We start from the raw sequence: 17,173 nt of genomic DNA, 5'->3' as shown, positions 1-17,173 counted from the left end.
TTATCAAAGGAGATGTACTATAAAATTTCCTTTTTAAAATGTACCAATTACATACAGTCTCAACTCCAGGAGGAGCCATATTTCAGTGTAAACTTTCGCTTTTAGCTGACAGCAAGTATCTGTTGGCTTCTTTTGAGTTCCCTTTATAATTTTGAAAGAAAATGGAAATAGGCTTTGGAGTGACACTGAAAATTGATTACATAATATTTCTTGGGTGTCATCTTCTGTATTACTGCCTCTTACGTGGAGCAACTGTGGCTTACTGCAGCTCTTTCTGCGGAATGATTACTTTTATATTACAGTAGGCCAAAGTCACAAAAATTATAGACTGAATATGATGCACATAGAATGATTTGGGTTGGAAGGGACCTTAAAGACCATCCAGTTCCAACCCCCCTGCCATGGGCAGGGACACCTTCCACTAGACCAGGTTGCTCCAAGCCTCATCCAGCCTGGCCTTGGACACTTCCAGGGATGGGCCATCCACAGCTTCTCTGGGCAACCTGTCCCAGTGCCTCCTCACCCTCTCCATGAAGAATTTCTCCCTGATACCTAATCTAAACCTCCCCACTTTCAATTTAAACCCGTTACCCCTTGTTCTGTCACTACAGGCCCTTGTAAAAAGTCCCTCCCAGCTTCCTTGTAGCCCCTTCAGGTATTGGAAGGGGCTGTAAGGTCTCCCTGGAGCCTTCTCTTCTCCAGGCTGAATAAGCCCAACGTTTTGTTGTTGTGATTGAAAACTGGCTTATAATTTTTGAAAATCTGACTTGAAACTAGTAAGGATATAGAAAGAAGTTAAAAAATGAGAGTCCACAAAGAACTAAACCAAAATGACGACTAAAACCTTTCTGGGACAAATAGCCAGAGCAAATAATGATGTGAGCTGGAAATCTTAGACCTTCCTTTTGTTTTGAAAAATAATTGTAGTCTTGTATTTCATGAATTCATCCATCCTTTTTTGGTTTAAGGTTACAGTGAGCTAGATCTACTATTTTTAATTGTATTTAAGACAGGCACTGAATTTTTAGTCTTTCTTTTGTAGAATATCATGTGTAATTTGCATTTGCTTCTTAGGTAGTAGACAATGTCTTCTTTTAGTGTAGAGATATGTAGTTGGCAGTATTATCGATCTTAATCTTTTTTTAATTCTTTGAGCCAGATCAAGGGTGCTAGAGAGAATGCTCTTGGATTCTGTGAGAAGTGGCTCATCCCACTGACCCAACTCGGGACTCGGAATAGTTTTGCAGTCATGAACCATTTCAGTAAACAGACACTGATTGTAGCTCTGCGTATTAATCTCGTGTATGTTTTAAATATGAATGCAGTTCTGTAACACGAGTGTGAGGAGCTGCCTGTTCCTTCTTCCTGTGCAAGAGATGAAAAGAACCCGATTAGCTCAGTGAGAGCTGACACTTCCCAAACACAAGCAGACAACGGGATGGCTGGCAGCTAGGTGCTTGGGCTGGGTAGGTGGGCTGGATCCAGCCTGTGTGTGAAAGGTTTGGGGTATGTCTGTGCAGAATTTAAAAGTCTAAATAAAAAAAATAACTGTCATCTTTCAATGGTTGTAACAGGACTTACAGAGCACTAATCTAGTGGAGGTGTGCATGGCATTAACCGTTGTCAGCCAGATCTTTCCACGGGAGATGATTCCAGCTGTTCTTCCCCTAATAGAAGACAAGCTCCAGCATTCTAAGTACGTATTAATTTACAGAATTTTAGGTGGCCTTATATGGTTGAATGACTTAATTTTGTAGGTAGTTTTAGTAAACTGGTGGATTTTTTTTTTCTCTGAGGTGGTCTTTCTGATCATTACCTTCAGAAATTGTCCCTCTCCTAGTTTTTCTCTTGGATTCTTGTCTCCTTTTCACTCTTGACTGAGTATTGAATGGGTATTAATTTTTTCAAAACCGGTTTTGATAGGTGAATGTAACTGAATTTATCTGCTGGAGTCCTTTGAACAAATATGTGGTTTAAGAAGTGTTTGTAGAGTAAGTGGAGAAACAGAATAGGATCCTTGATGTACTTCATTGATACTTTTTTAAATAAAGCTCTTTCTATAAACTTTATTGATAAAAATATATCAATGCCTGTGAATTGTTTGATTCTTACTTTATAATAAGCCATACACAGAGGATAACATTGTGAGTGTTGTGTTCTTTACAAAGGGAACTGCAGAATGAACTGGCTCAGACAGGTTTTTTTTTGGAGCTGCACATGTGACCACAACAGATTAGCAGTGACCAATTTCATTGCTTATTTGGTGTCCAGTCTTTTGAATCGTCAACCTGGCATCGAGCCCTACTATGTCACTTCCTCACCTCGATGGTGTTTGCAAAGTCATTTGTTATCGGATACCTAAGACGGGTTCTCATCTCTCCTCCAAGTCGTGATGTATGGAGAGCTGGCCACATAATTCTGCATTGCTCTAGGAGTAACAGTTGCTTTAAGGCAAGTACTTGAAATACACAAACAGCTTCATTTTGTTTTGGGTAAATCTCGTTTCTCTTCAGGGAAATTATCCGAAGAAAAGCGGTTCAAGCTTTATATAAATTCTATCTCATTGCTCCTAACCAAGTCCAGCATATTCATGACAAGTTCCGGAAAGCCTTATGTGACAGGGATGCTGGAGTCATGGCTGCTTCCTTGCATATTTATCTTCAAATGATTAAGGTAGGCAAAGAATTAGAAGCACACCTGAACTTCAGAGGTATTTTTAATACATATATGTGTATATGTATTCATTTTCAATACACAGTGTACTGGACAGAAGTTTAGCAGGAAAAGCTTGTTTATAATGGTTGGGAAAGTTAATTGATGCATTTATGTATATCTGTGTTAGGTTTGTTTCTGCTAGCTCTCCATTTAGCTTGACAGGTCCGTTTGTTCCATGATCCGAGTGCTCAGCATCGTTGTCATCCTTAGCTAGAGGTGTGAAAGGGTTTGCTGAAATTTGCTTGTAAACTTTTCTGGACTGTTGCCCTCGGGTTCCATTCCTGCCCTCTGCAGCTGCGCGAGAGAGCAGCATAGGTTCGAAGTGAAGGGCTCACATATGTTGGGGGAGGAGAGCAGAAGTTTGATTTAAAGAAATGAAACCATCAGCGTAGGTTTTTTCTTACTCAAGTTGTGCATGATTTTTACTTTTGAGGGGCTGTATCAAACCATTGGAATTGTATTTCTTTTTCATGATGTAGGAAAACTCAGCTGGATACAAGGACTTGACTGAGAGTTTTGTCGCCATCCTGAAGCAGGTGGTGGGAGGAAAGCTCCCTGTCGACTTCAACTATCACAGCGTGCCAGCTCCGTGGTTACAAATTCAGCTTTTAAGGATACTGGGGCTGTTAGGAAAAGATGATCCAAGGTAACGAGCTCTTTCTCCGTAATTAATACTTCGAAGGTACAAAGCATGCAGTCAGACCTGTACCTCAGACAGCTTTCTGGTTTGGTGGTTTTTTTTAGAAGAGGATTTCAGTGTTGAACTTATTATATGCTGGTTACTAATCAATACAGTGAGCAGATAATTTTTAAACTGCAAAACTAGTTTCTTAGCTTCTGGGTTGGCTAAAAAATGGGTTATTGTGGAATATGCTTGAAACATATTTTTGTTGGGACTTCCGTTGCTAGATTACCAAGCAACTGTGTAAAAATCCAGAGTAAAGATATTTTTAAAAGTGGCATCATTTTCTGAGGACTGAGTTGTCAGTGATCATTTTCCTGCTCATCTATGTTTTATCCAAGCAGGGATGGAAGTGGTTTTATTCATGTGATGTAGTAAGTGTTCCTTCTGAAGGCTGCAGACGTCTTTGCTCGGTGCTATTTAGAAACATGCCACAGAGCTCTTCCATGTTAAAGAGAATCTTTGGATGTGAATAACTTGTGTTACAAATGTCAGTACTAGTGTTTGAGCTGTTTGGCAAAACAAGTCTATGTGCTTGTTAGGGCTGCAAATAATTTTCAGTGTTTTCTTTCTTGTTGAACAGGACGAGCGAACTGATGTATGATGTTCTAGATGAGTCTTTAAGAAGAGCAGAGATAAATCATAATGTTACATACGGTGGGTGAGGTTATTTTAGGTACTTCTCAGTATTTGGAAAGACTATGTGAGTAGTTGTGCTAAAATGCTTATGCAGTACTTTTTCAAAAGCTAATTACATTCTTCGTAAACAACAGCTGTATTCTGACGTGTCCAACTAGCAGATTGGAAGGTGATAACATGTTGCTGCACAGCACGTTTTTTATCATTGCAGTGAAACATTTACTGGGAATTCATCTGGACTATGTTTGCATTGTCCTTGCCTGGAATATAGAAAGGCAGCTTCCTCATGAAAGCTTGTACTGAATACTGCCTAAGTTGACATAAATGGTAAAAGAAAAATCCTAGTGATCCACCTCTGTGCATTAGGAATGCTTGGGTAGTCTTTTCCCTGCTCAGGGATTTTTCTTGGATTTTTCTTTGCCTTTTCTATTTGGATTTTTCTTTTCATTCCCCTGCCCAGGTCTTAATACCTCCTCACACACCCAGATGGTGTCAAACTGTTTCACTGTAATAAAGCCTAACCCCCTGTTAATTTATTGTTAAAGTAAAGCCCCATAGTTGTTGCCAAGGTACCTGTGCTAAGGGAATGGGAAGAAAATTGAGACTTTTTTAAAAGAACACAGATTGGGGGAAAGAGGGAACATGGACCAAAGGTGCAGAAGTCTGCTGCCTGCTTGGTACATATTTTGTCAAGCATCGTGTAAGCTTCAGTTCCACTAAAAAGGGGAGCTTTGGGGAGGCGTTCTCTTGTAGTAAATAATAAATGGGGGAGCATCTGTCAGACGTTGGGTGTATTCAGTTCATTCTGTTCTCTAGGCAGGAACATAGGAGATGTTGGGAGGTGTGTCGCCGTACAACACAGACAGTTTGTGCTTGCTGAGGGTTCAATACGTTTCTTTTAATCACTTAAGGGGCCAAAGTGGGCAGTTTATTACAATTTATACAGGGGCATAGGGATGTAGTTTCTGTTCATATATGATAAGCTTCTTATAAAACTTTAGTTACCAGAACGACTGAAAATTACATCATGATTTTTAGGTGCCAGTTAACTCAGGGAGAGTAACTTGGTCCGAATGTTGGCCCAAATCACTGCCACAAAGGGTTCATTAACTTCTTGTTTGTTGTTCAGTTTCCTTCGAGCTTGTTCTCAAACTGCTATACAAGGTTGGTTGCTGCTTTTTTTTAATAAGAATGTTCCTGGGATGATTTTGGCTGTTGGTAGTAGCTAAGAAATCGTATGAATTACTGAAAAATACTTGGTCTCAAATCCTTTATAGTTGCCCATTGACTTTCTAAAGACTGTTCCAGTCCCTTGAGCAACTATAGAAGATTTCAAATTTGGAAGAACTTTTAAGGACAGGAAGCTGTAGGCACAATGACAAAGGCTAATAAAAAATATGTGTATACTGAAGGAGATAGTCTTTCATCCTGCTTTTACATATGTCAGCAGGTACTCTACGGTTAGATTTGATGGGGGAGGGACGGCACTGCTGTTTCTTGATACAGGCAGTGGACTTGTTTACTTGTTAAATATTTGTTATAGAAGTATTAAATACACATTAATTATGTGTCTTTCCCTCCCTGCAGCCATCTTGTTTGAATGTGTCCAAACAATTTATACAATTTATCCCAAATCTGAACTACTTGAAAAGGCTGCCAAGTGCATTGGAAAATTTGTTTTGTCACCCAAAATTAATTTGAAATATTTAGGTAAGGATTCCTGATTCCATGAAGGTGTTTTTAATTTGCTCATAGCAGTATACACTCTCGTATATCACTTTGAATCGCTTATATTCTAGGTTTAAAGGCTCTGACCTATGTCATCCAGCAGGATCCTAGTCTGGCACTTCAGCACCAGATGACAATAATTGAATGCCTGGACCATCCAGATCCCATCATCAAAAGGGAGGTCAGTGAATTTTTAAACATCAAGACTTAAGTTAATTTTTAGGATGGGTGAGAGGTTTTCCAAGATGAGTAGCGGAAAAGGCGCGTTGTGACTCGTTTTTTTTTACAAACCGTGTGACAGGCTATGTAGATAAGCAGTGTATTTCATGTAAGACTTGCCAAATAGAGTTGCTCGATTTGGCATCATACTGAAGTGTTTGTTTGCCTGCTTCCCTTTTTTTTTTTTCTGAGTCAGCAGAGCCAGTTGAATACTTTTTTTTCCTTTCTCTTTCAGACTTTAGAGCTTCTCTACAGAATTACAAATGGACAGAATGTAGTTGTCATAGTTCAGAAGATGCTTGACTACTTAAAAGAAAGCAAAGAAGAATATACTATCATCAAGTTAGTTGGCAAAATAGCAGAACTAGCTGAGAAATATCCTTTTATTTTTCTGAAACGTGGGAGTTCAGAGCTCCGGCACATGTACCATCTGTACCTTTCAGAGTATCTTTCATGACCTTTGGGAGTTACGGCTGTGCTTTCCACTCTTTGGATTGCAAAAAAAAAAAAAAAAAAAAAAAAGGCAGATGGAGGTGCATACAGAGATGGCCACAGTGTTTCTTGTGTTTCACTGAAAGAAAGTAATGACACTCAAAATACTTCATTTTGGCTTTGGAGTTTAGCATTAGAACCTTGTGGTTTTGGATTAAAACTTTGAAGTCTTACACCCCTGCACGGAGACAGGTGCCTCAGCGCTACGCTGAGTGCTGTGCTGTAATTGTGGGAGTGATCTTCCTATCAGAGGACTCTTGGTTGGTGTATGGATTTTAAGAATAACACACTCCCACAGAACTGAAGAAAAGATTCTTTAACTGTGCCATAAAGATGGGAGTGATGATTTGGCACGTGGTGGACGTTGCTGTTAGACTTGCCATTGCCTGAGTTTCTATATGTGCTCTTGTCTGATAATTTGAGTTGTAAGCTGTTCATAACCTTACCATCCTTTGTGTACACTGCTGGGAACGGGGACTAGTGTTCAAAACAAAAGCAGTGGTGTCATGCCCTCTGGAAGAACAAGACAATAATATTAATGTTCCCATACTGTTGGAAATTTCCATTCAGTAAGTGTGCGTTTTCAGGATTTATTTGAGGGAAGGCAGGAGCTAGCTTCCGAAGTTAGCAAAGGCTGATCCAACTTTAAATATATAAAAAAAGCAGTGTTGCTTTCTGTGGAGGAATTCAGAATTTTTTTTTTTTTCCTCAGTAAATCAAGCAAAACACTGCTGAAAAGAACAGCTGCTTTGTCATTGATCAAGTGATGTTGGGTAAACAAACTCCAAAGGGGATGCTGGAAACTAGCACAGAACAAGTGTGAACTTAAAGTACAGTAGGACAGGTTTCCGGTGCTAAATCCTTGCATGAACATGTCTGTTCCTACTGTGTGAAGTCTACTTACGCTCTTGCAGGCACTTCTTCATGCACAGTTTGGGATGCATTGATTGATGAGCCACCAAATTGCACGTGATGGATAGCTGTTGAGTTATGGCACAGGCTTTTCCCACGGGGCAGTAACTTATGACTTCCCAACCTGGCTTCCTGAACTTCACAGGAAGCACTTTATGAAAGATAGAGGAATATTTCCTCTTCGGTTAGATTGAGCTGATATTTGACCGTCAGACCCCCAGTTTACCGGGGAGAGCGAGGTGGGTAGCTGATTTGTGGAAAGTGTTTCCTTAGGAATCACACTAAAGAGAAAGTTAGGCCTTAGCACTCTGTTCCTTAACACCTGGACACATATGCTCCTGGCAATGAGTGGTTCATGCAAACAATGAACTCTGTGTTTTCTGTTGGAGGTGATGTTGTGCATCCTGATATCCCAAACAACTTTCTGAGGCTGTTGGCTGAGGGTGAGTAACTCCTCAAAATGCTCTGAACAATTAGACGTGTTCCTTCATCATCTGGCTTTTTTTTTTTTTATTATAATGCACTTTGAGGTGTTTGGTGGGAGGTGTTACTTGTGTTTCAGCAAAGTGTGTACTGTTTTCTGTCTAGGGTTTGATGATGGAAAAGAAGACTATCAGCTACGGGTGTATGCAGTACAGTCTTACCTAGCCTTACTTGAAGAGGAAGGAGCACTGTATCCACAGAAATTCCTTCAAGTTATGAGTTGGGTAAGGTAAACACATGGTCAGAATAGAATACACATATATAAGGAAACTGCCAAAGGTGGTGCTGTTTGTAATAAATATTTAAAACTTTTATTTCTAGTCATGAATACTCTGGTTTAACTTGAAGTCAAGATAATATGCTGAAATCTGGTTTTAGTGACCTCTTTTTGTGCCCAAGGACTGCTTAGCTTGTAATTTGTGGAAAAGCTGACTTGGTCCCTTGAAGGCAGGTGGCTATTGGAATGGCTTAGCAGCCCCATGAGGCTGCCTGCTGAGAACCTTTCTGACTTCATCAGGATTAGGCCAGATGTGGTTGTGAGACGCATATTTAGCCCTGCAGGCCACTGACCAAGTGCTGTGCTGGTATTTGTCTGTTACCTGGCTAAGCTTCTGCTTCCACCCAAGGAAGAGGTTGCAGTATGAGCAAACCACGTTTTGTCTGCCTGTAAACATTGCCGTGTTTAGCTTTCCTCTCGAGACAGCTGCTTGCTTTTTAAGAAGCTAAAAGTTGGAGGTAAAACAGGTCATTTCAAGCCTGTGACATTTAAAACACCGAATGATAAATGCTTTGGAACATCTGTAAAGAATAGTTTCTTGACCGTGAGGTGGATTTTGTTGTGATGTTACTTAGTGCTACGTTCTAATTTCAGAACGGGAGGCGCCGCTGTGCGTGACTAAATGCGTGTCTCGTCTGTTCTTTGAGGGTAGGTGTTGGGGGAATATTCCAGCCTTGTCACGGATGTTGACCCGGAGGTCATTCTGACAAAGCTGCACAGCCTGCTGAAGAAGACTTGTGTTACTTCTGAAACTAAAGTCTGGATAATGGCTGCCGTCACCAAGATCGCGTCACGCGCCCCCTCTTCCAAAACAGTTGACAGACTAATCCAGGAATTCAGCACCTCCCTAGATACCTGCCTGAGACAGTCTGCCTTTGAGCTGAAGCGTCTGTCTGAAGACAAAGCACTGATGAAAAACTTGCTTCCCTTTGATGCTAGTTGCAATGACCTGGTGGTAAGCCCTGTGTGTTCTTCCTCAACCTCTTGCCTCAGTTCAACCTCGAGGGTTGAGTATTTTGGTTAAAAACTGGTTTCAAGGTGAATGATGATTGACAGTTCTGACTGGAGATGAATCATCCGCTGATTTATTTTTTTCGTTGCCTTTTGTCTTAAAGACAAGTCGGGCCTGCTTTGGTGTCACGGTACTGCTTTTTAATTCAAAGGGCTTGCCTCCTATTCAGAAACTAGTGATCCTGAAACTGAAATACCCATAACAAATGATGGAAAATAGTATTGGTATTGCTGAGGTTTTTGAGTTTGTTTTTTTAATTCAGTATTTTCATACAAAGGTCGGATCAACAGTTTGGGGGAAACTCCACTCTGCCTTTTATTCCCCCCTTTTTTTTTTTTCTTGTTTAGACAAAAAAAACCCACAATAGCAGAAGAGTTTAAGTTACAAGTCGCTAGCTTGAAGTCTGTTTCAGCATACTTGCTGAACAATTTCTGTTAATACAGAGTAGATAGGGGAGAGGTGACAGAAGTCCCTGATTTGCTGATAAGACACAATGTTCTTCTGGTAACAGCAGGCTCATGTGTAGAAAATTTTTTCCTTGTTTTCTCACTTTTCTTAATTCTGTGTAGGTAGACGCTTCCTTATCTTTTCTGGACGGGTTTGTGGCTGAGGGACTCGGTCGTGGTGCAGCACCTTATAAACCTCATCACCAGAGACAAGAGGAGAAGCTTTCTCAGGAAAAAGGTGACTGTTAGTTTACTGCATTTATTAAATAGTTGGGAAATGACCTGGTAGTATTAACAAACAAGTTAAGTGTACAGCTAATATTATTTCTTAAAGTAAGGTCATCTCAATACGCCTGTAGTCCTAGCTAAGTTCAGAGGAGATGTAGTTCCACATCTCTCTGGCTGGTGTAAGTCGTTCATTTATGGTAGGTGGCTGCTGTGCAGATGAGAATGTTTGTTTAACTGTAGTCTCTGCTGGTCTGTAGGATTTGAAATTTATGGGGATTATTAAAATGGAAGCAAAAGGGTTCCTACCTTTACTCTACTGAGCACTTAGTCTTGGCTGTGGAAGTGTAGATTGCGGTAATAACCATCGTGGACTTATTTCATGACACAAATCTTACTTTGCTTACCTAGTGTAGCTACAGGTAAGAGTGCTTTTATTTATTTAAAAATACACAAAACTTTATCTCTAGTGCATTCATTTTGTTTACTTTTTTTTTTCCCCCCATAGAAATACTGGTTTACTTTATTATAGCCAGTTGGATAAGGATTTATTTTAGACATTTCTGAATGATTCACTCTGAAAATCTTAGAATCACAGAATGGTTTGAGTTGGAAGGGACCTTAAAGATCATCTAGTTCCAACCCCCTGCCCCCTGCCATGGGCAGGGACACCCTCCACTAGACCAGGTTGCTCCAAGCCTCATCCAGCCTGGCCTTGGACACTTCCAGGGATGGGGCATCCACAGCTTCTCTGGGCAACCTGTCCCAGTGCCTCCTCACCCTCTCCAGGAAGAATTTCTTCCTGATATCTAATCTAAACCTCCCCACTTTCAATTTAAACCCGTCACCCCTTGTCCTGTCACTACAGGCCCTTGTAAAAAGTCCCCCCCCAGCTTCCTTGTAGCCCCTTCAGGCACTGGAAGGGGCTATAAGGTCTCCCTGGAGCCTGCTCTTCTCCAGGCTGAACAAGCGCAATTCCCGCAGCCTTTCATGACAGGAGAGGTGCTCCAGCCCTCTGATCTGAGGCTGGAAATGTTTTCTAAAACACTCCTCAGCTTTGCTTTACTGTTTAGGAATTACAAGAATGAGTCTTGTATGAGGATTTATCTGCAATTAAATGTGGTGTTTTTTTTTTTTTTTTTAGAGAAGATTGTGACTACAGGTTAATGCATGCAATGAATAATATTGTCTATTTGCTTGCATGTGTAGCTTGGCAGAATTTAAGACTTTCTGAGGTAATTATAAATTGAGAGTATCACATCTACAGCCTCCACTTTAAAACTGCGATAAAGTTCAGAATTTTGGTGGAGAAATGTCGAACACGGTCAAACATGTTGAAACTGAGTATTTTTTCCATGCATGGAAAGTCCCATGAGGGACACCATCTACTGTATGTCAGATTGAGCTCCTAACAGTGCTTCATAGTGAGGTGCTGGGAATGAAATTACTGATCTTTGCTGCTGAAGAGCATCCATTTAGCGCTCTGGTGCCTGCCGGGCTCTTAGGGTTCTGCCGGGCTCTTAGGATTCTGCCGGGAAGCCGTTGTAGGAACCAGGTTAGGAATTGCTTGTTTTTCTCAGTAATGCCAGGCACTGGTTAGCATTTCCCACTGGTTCATAAATGTTGTAGGAGGTAAGTTATAGGTGAGGTAGAAATAACCTAGAAGGTTCCTGAGTTTATTGAAATTCTTTTGTTTATAGATAACTAAACTCATGGGTTGGGAGTGTTTGAATATCTTTGTGGATGCTGTTTATCACAAAGCCCCTTGGATCTCTGTTCCTTCTTGCTCCTTCATGGGACAGGACGCTTCCGTAGCACTGCCTCCTCCTTCATCAGGAGATTTCTCTCATCCCAGGTGCCCAACAGCTTTGCCCTGCTGCTTCCCTTTGGGAAGAAGGAAGTGTAAGACTGGGTTTTTTTGCTGCACCCTTTGATGGTTCCAGGGCTGCAGAGGAGAGTCTGTGCTGCTTCGTACATAGCAATGGCTCTTTATGTCCAAAACAGTTCTTAGAAACTATTCAAAATGCATTTTGATCTGTAAAGCACAGATAAAGAGGCTGGTTCTGAGCCCTGATTGGCAAATCTTGGAGAAAATGATTTGTCACCCGAGGTGGCAAGCACATTGGAAAGCAGCTTGTGATATATGGGCGTAACTATGGACTCCCAAGTGTTATTTAGGCTCACGGGCAAATGGCAAAGCTCACATCAGAGCTTTGATCCAGTACAGTGCTTCTGTCTACAAATGCTAAGCATCGGCAGATGTTTAGTGCTACTCTGAAGTCGCTGTTTCCGCTTCATTTCATGCGCCACAGCATGTCTGTTTTCAGAAAACTGATTTCCTTCTTACCTTTTTATGCCTCATTGTAACTTTGTGTCTTGCAGCTCTGAATTTTGAACCTTATGGATTGTCGTTTACTTCAAGCGTGTCCTCATCTGGTGTCACCGGCAGACAGTCCCCCACTGGTTTATCTTTTGGTTCTGATACGTCTGGTAACAGTGCTGAGACAGGGCATAAAGAGTGAGTTACTTGGTGTTTTGCGATGAAGCACATTTCAGCTTCTGCTCTTGTCAGTGTTGTGCCTTTGCTGCTTTACACGCAGCTGAACAGGGTGCAGTTGGACCTGGACACCTCTCTCCTCTGAGAAGAAATTCAGACAGCGTCTAGGAAAAAAGCTAATGCAGTTAGACTGTTCTTTCCCCCTTTTCTTCACCAACTGCAGATGAAGTGATAGCTAAAGCAGTGAAACTGGGACAGGGTTACCTGATGATTACATGATTAAGTACTTCCTTCCTCTGTCTCCCTTGTTATTCCTACAGGCTATGCTTACTTCTTATGGGCTTAATGTGCCTTTGAAGGAAGCTTTTTTAGAGAAAAGTGAGTGTAAGACACTTTAAGTTTTAGAACATTACAAATAAATTCCATGTCCGTCATTTCATACAAACTAATAACTCCATTTACACTGGTAAATTCCTATGTAGGAAACTTTGGAAGCTTTTTCAGATTCTTTGACCAGTTTGTGTAAGAAGATTTGGGTGAGGCTTGCAGCATTTAGCCTGTGTCTGTTGAGTTAACTTCTGCTGGAGCTCAGGCTGCCTGAAAACATCAAAATTTCTCATAAGAAATAACCATGTGTTCTAGGTCTCCGCAAATTTTCAGTCTCTAACTTATTTTTTAAGGAATCAGCACCATACTTTAAGTATAGTTAGATAAATAAGTATATTTAGAGAGTCCCAGAATATTTCTCCTGGGGAGAAAGGTAGATTCCATATGCCTTGTATTCACTTTTAAAAAATAATTCCAGTAGGTTATAAATGTAATCTGAAACTGGAGGGAGTTGGCAGGCAGAGCCTGCTGCTGGCTGCGGGTGTCTGCACTTAGGACTATACAGCCTGGACCGAGCTTGCATTTGTGGGGTGTGTTAGAGCAGTGGATGCTGTTGCTGACACCGAACTCTGTGCAGATGCAAAAGTGCTCGTTGATACTCCACTCCTCGCCGTGGATGTCGGAGTACCGAAGCTGTGAGTGGTGCTTAGCGTGTTGCTGTGTTTCTGTGGGCGTGACGTGCACACGGTTGACCCTGCTTTTTCGTTTGCCTTTTTAGGACAAATACTCTGAAGCTTGAGGGGGTACGCAAGCTGTGGGGAAAAGAGGGCTATCTTCCCAAGAAAGAGAACAAAGTAGGGGAAGGAAAGGAGCCACCAGCTGTTTCTTGCGGGAGCTTGTTAGCAGGACAGGTGGGTGAGCCTCCCGCGCTGCGGTCTGACCAAGACGCCGGCCTCTCTGCAGAAGACCAAGAGAAGCAGCAGTTGGCATCGACTTTGTTCATTGGGCTGGGATCCAGTGCCGGTGTCAGTCTGGTAAGGAATTCTTTGGAGACTTCCCAGTTTAAAGTTGATACATTACCTTATTTACAATTGCATATGTTTATGTGCAAGTGGGGATCGAATTCATGTGGTAAAACAAGGTGAAACTCCCCGAGTCATTGAAAAACTGTTGAAAATTACTGTTGTACTCTGATAATTTGTTAGGAACATGAAATGGGTTGGATACTACTTGGTGCAGCAACCTCTGGAGCAGAGCTGATTCACTGACTAGAAACTTCCATTTGAAGCTTACGCGTTGCGCTTCAAGTTTTAGTCCGTTTTCCCTAACAGTTGTTCCTTGGCCCAACTTTGCAGACCTCTTAGCCTTCATTTGGCCGTAAGGCTTACAGTTTGTCGCCCTGTGTCAAGACCACTTTTAATTTATGGACGGTAATGTGTGGAACATTAAAGACCTCACAATCTGGTAATCTTTTCAAGACTGGCACCATAAGAGTCTGTTTTTATTTGTCGTCTGACCCGATCCCTTGGTCATTGTTGTCCTCGCTCACTCCGTTCCATGCTGTTACACAGCTGGTTGCTAGAAACCTCCCCACCTGCTTTTTTTCCTTTTTTTTCCTTTTCAGATGGGGAAGACAGACACAGCTACCCAGAAGTTCAAAAGAAAATCAAAGATAAATGAAACTCAGAATAGTGAGGAGGTGTTAGACTTCCAGAATAGTGCTGCTTCAGAGTTTGGTCCCTTACTTGATCCTAACGCGGAAGACTGTGAGGGAAATACACACCCAATGTTACAGAAAACCTCCCTCTGTTCTTCAGATGTTTTAGAGGATAATTTAGCATTTGAAACACCTCAGTCCCCAAAAAAACCTGGGCTGGATGACAGACTTTCAGGTAGCAGGCTCTCGCAGTCGTCTTTGTTTGCCGATAGCAATATTGAGATTTTTCAGCCTTCTTCAAGTGCTCGACGCGACAGCGCCAGGCAAACCCCGTTGGTCCCTTCCTTACCGGAAGAGCTAGAAGATCTCGCTCACTCTGAAGTAGCGGAACTTTGTCAGAGCGAGGCCCTAGCGCTGTATTTCTGCAAGGTGTGGACAGGTGATTCTCTGTTGCTCACCGTTTTTCTTTCAAACAAAGCCACTTCTGCACTGAATGCTGTGAACTTAGTGTTTGAAGAAACAGAGCATTTTCAGGTGAGAGACTCCGTTTCCATTATATTTCAAATTTGCTTGGAACTTCTTGCTTTTCGCTTGCATTGAAGTGTGCAATGTTTGGGTTAATGTGATAGCCCTGCCCTTTTCCCAAAGCATTTCCTTAAAACACCCATCCTGAAGGGCCATGAAAGAAGTACCAATACTAAGCATCAGTCACGTTTCATTCCGATTCTCCTGCACTCAGTTGATGGGGGAGGGGAGTCGGTCAGTTTGCTTTTTGACATCTGGGATTTAACTGTGGCTGGTAAAAGCATGTGACTGTCTTGACCGAAACCACTTAAATCATTGGAAAGCTCTTTAGGAATTGCCCGTTGGCATGACTATCCATGGATTTTGCTGACAGTAACACAGGATTATGAAACCTCGGAGAGACTCAGGTGCTAAGTGGATAAAGAGAATTAAGCAGAATGGGTTTTTTTTTTTTGGGACTTAATCACGGAACTGCTAATTGGTTATGAAGTCTCCTTCCTTCCCATTCCTGGCTTGAATCAGAGCTGCTGTGGCATCGATTCGGGGTGATTTCTCAATTTCTTGCTTTTAGCACATAGCTTGGGGTATGTTGCATGTGGAGGAGGGAGGGAAACCAATTGGCAGAAAGAGATAAATCCCTCCAGTATGTTAATCCTCACCGAACTTCCGTAGCTGTTAACGATTGGTTTATCCTCGCTGAGAGCTGAGGAGTGGTAGTGCTGCTCACTTGCCAAACAGTCCAAGAAAAATCAATTGAAATAGAAGGAACTCACACGGTTTTATAGTCTTAGCCACTTGCCCACCTTGACAGCCAGACTCTCATTCTGCATTGCTTTTCACAACTCACCTAGATGCTGGAGAGTCCCACCTACCAGTTTCCTGTAATTGAAGCTCAAAGCGTGGAACGTTGTCAGAAACGCGTGTGGATGGACAAAATCTGTACACAGGGAGTTCTTCCTGGCTCTGTTAAGTACCAGTCGGAGGTGGAAACGCGCCTTGAATTTTCGGTTGCTCTGTCGTTGTTGGACTTCATCAGGTAACTAAAAGAAGCCACAGTTTTTTAAAAGTGCGCGTACTCACACGAGTGTAAGAGAAGGGCAGGGTGGTTTGGGTATTGATTATGAAAACATAAGGCTTCATCTTGAGCATCTGATTTTTATCCAATTGAGGTGACTGTTAAAGATAGTAAATGGTTATTTATACACTTACAAAAAAGGGGAAAACCTCCCGGAAAAAGTACAAATCCTGTGGGAATACTGACAGTAGCTGCAGGGTAGAATAGGCTTGAACTGCCAAACGCTTTTGTGAGGAGGCCACCCCGACGGAGGGAGGAGAAGGGCTGGTTTAAAATACAGCGTAATACAAACGTGTCAAACAAGTGACTCGAGTGGGGCCCTCTGCGTTCTGGGAGAAGGCTGACAGCTTTCGCAGGGGAAGAAGAAAGCTCCTTCTTTTCATTTCTGAACACTGCGTTGAATTTCAGAGTTACAAAAGCGAATGTTCTTTTTCCAGGTGGCTTTTCTCTTTTACAGTGAAATCCACCTGGTTCACCACAGCAAAGCTTACCTCTCGTTGAACTCGTGTCACCTCTTTCAGGGGGCAGGTTTCTCAAGGCCGTTCACTTTGGTCTTCCATTTACGTAGAATAATGTATGTTGTTTTTAAATTTAGAAATCAAGAGGACAGAATAGAAACTTTTTCAAAATGTTAAGCTGGGAAGAGGAGGGGTTTGTTTAATCTGTATTTGCTTATTGCTCTATTGTCCAGTTCCTTCCAGATTTTTTTTTTATAGAGACTGAATATGTTCTGAATAATGCATCTCACTTTGCTAAGCCCTGTGATGAACTTGTTTGTAGGCCAATGGAAATGACTACAGAAGCCTTTGGGAAGCTGTGGTTGTCCCTTTCCAATGATGTGAAACAGAACCTGAAGATGTCACCGTCTCAGGGTTCCCTCTCGGCAGCTCTGAATACACTGCGGCAGAACCTGAAACTCCACGTGGTTGACATTATAGGTGAGGGGAAGTGTGCTGTAAGGTTGCTGACAACCTGTAATTTGTCCCAGGAAAACAAGTGCATGGAATCAGGTAGCTCGGAGTTTAAAGCAGGGAAAGCTTCAGGAGCATAGTAATCACCAGAACGCTGCCCTAAGGACTTAGTTTGCCTTACTGGGGTCTGTGTGAAGGTTGACATGAAGTGTGCAGCAAACAGGAAGTGTTACAAGGGAGCAAACTGTCCTGCTGTGAGTTTTGGAGAGGTGAGAAAGATGGGAATGAAGCTGTGTGCCACACAGGAAGGTGGGATTGCATGCAGGAGGCGTGCTTTGTGGTGACGTGTTG

The 17,173-nt window shown here is 42.0% G+C and overlaps 1 protein-coding gene across 1 annotated transcript in view; it reads left to right on the top strand.

Annotated features, from left to right (window-relative positions):
• Nucleotides 1-17,173, top strand: part of AP4E1 (adaptor-related protein complex 4, epsilon 1 subunit) — a 20,864-nt gene that overhangs the window by 3,435 nt on the left and 256 nt on the right. Inside the window, exons 5-20 of the mRNA XM_010160327.1 lie at nucleotides 1,575-1,696; nucleotides 2,514-2,673; nucleotides 3,195-3,361; nucleotides 3,981-4,054; nucleotides 5,624-5,746; nucleotides 5,836-5,945; nucleotides 6,219-6,358; nucleotides 7,718-7,830; nucleotides 7,976-8,094; nucleotides 8,800-9,102; nucleotides 9,729-9,843; nucleotides 12,213-12,348; nucleotides 13,433-13,688; nucleotides 14,279-14,845; nucleotides 15,688-15,872; nucleotides 16,692-16,849. Of these exons, the coding sequence (XP_010158629.1) occupies nucleotides 1,575-1,696; nucleotides 2,514-2,673; nucleotides 3,195-3,361; nucleotides 3,981-4,054; nucleotides 5,624-5,746; nucleotides 5,836-5,945; nucleotides 6,219-6,358; nucleotides 7,718-7,830; nucleotides 7,976-8,094; nucleotides 8,800-9,102; nucleotides 9,729-9,843; nucleotides 12,213-12,348; nucleotides 13,433-13,688; nucleotides 14,279-14,845; nucleotides 15,688-15,872; nucleotides 16,692-16,849 (2,848 nt within the window). The remainder of the gene's footprint in view (nucleotides 1-1,574; nucleotides 1,697-2,513; nucleotides 2,674-3,194; nucleotides 3,362-3,980; nucleotides 4,055-5,623; nucleotides 5,747-5,835; nucleotides 5,946-6,218; nucleotides 6,359-7,717; nucleotides 7,831-7,975; nucleotides 8,095-8,799; nucleotides 9,103-9,728; nucleotides 9,844-12,212; nucleotides 12,349-13,432; nucleotides 13,689-14,278; nucleotides 14,846-15,687; nucleotides 15,873-16,691; nucleotides 16,850-17,173) is intronic.

This window comes from Eurypyga helias, unplaced genomic scaffold (genome assembly GCF_000690775.1).
Source record: "Eurypyga helias isolate BGI_N326 unplaced genomic scaffold, ASM69077v1 scaffold19040, whole genome shotgun sequence".
In the NCBI taxonomy this organism is placed as follows: domain Eukaryota; kingdom Metazoa; phylum Chordata; class Aves; order Eurypygiformes; family Eurypygidae; genus Eurypyga; species Eurypyga helias.
Note: the sequence above shows the minus strand (reverse complement) of the source record. Positions and strands in the feature narration are given on the sequence as shown.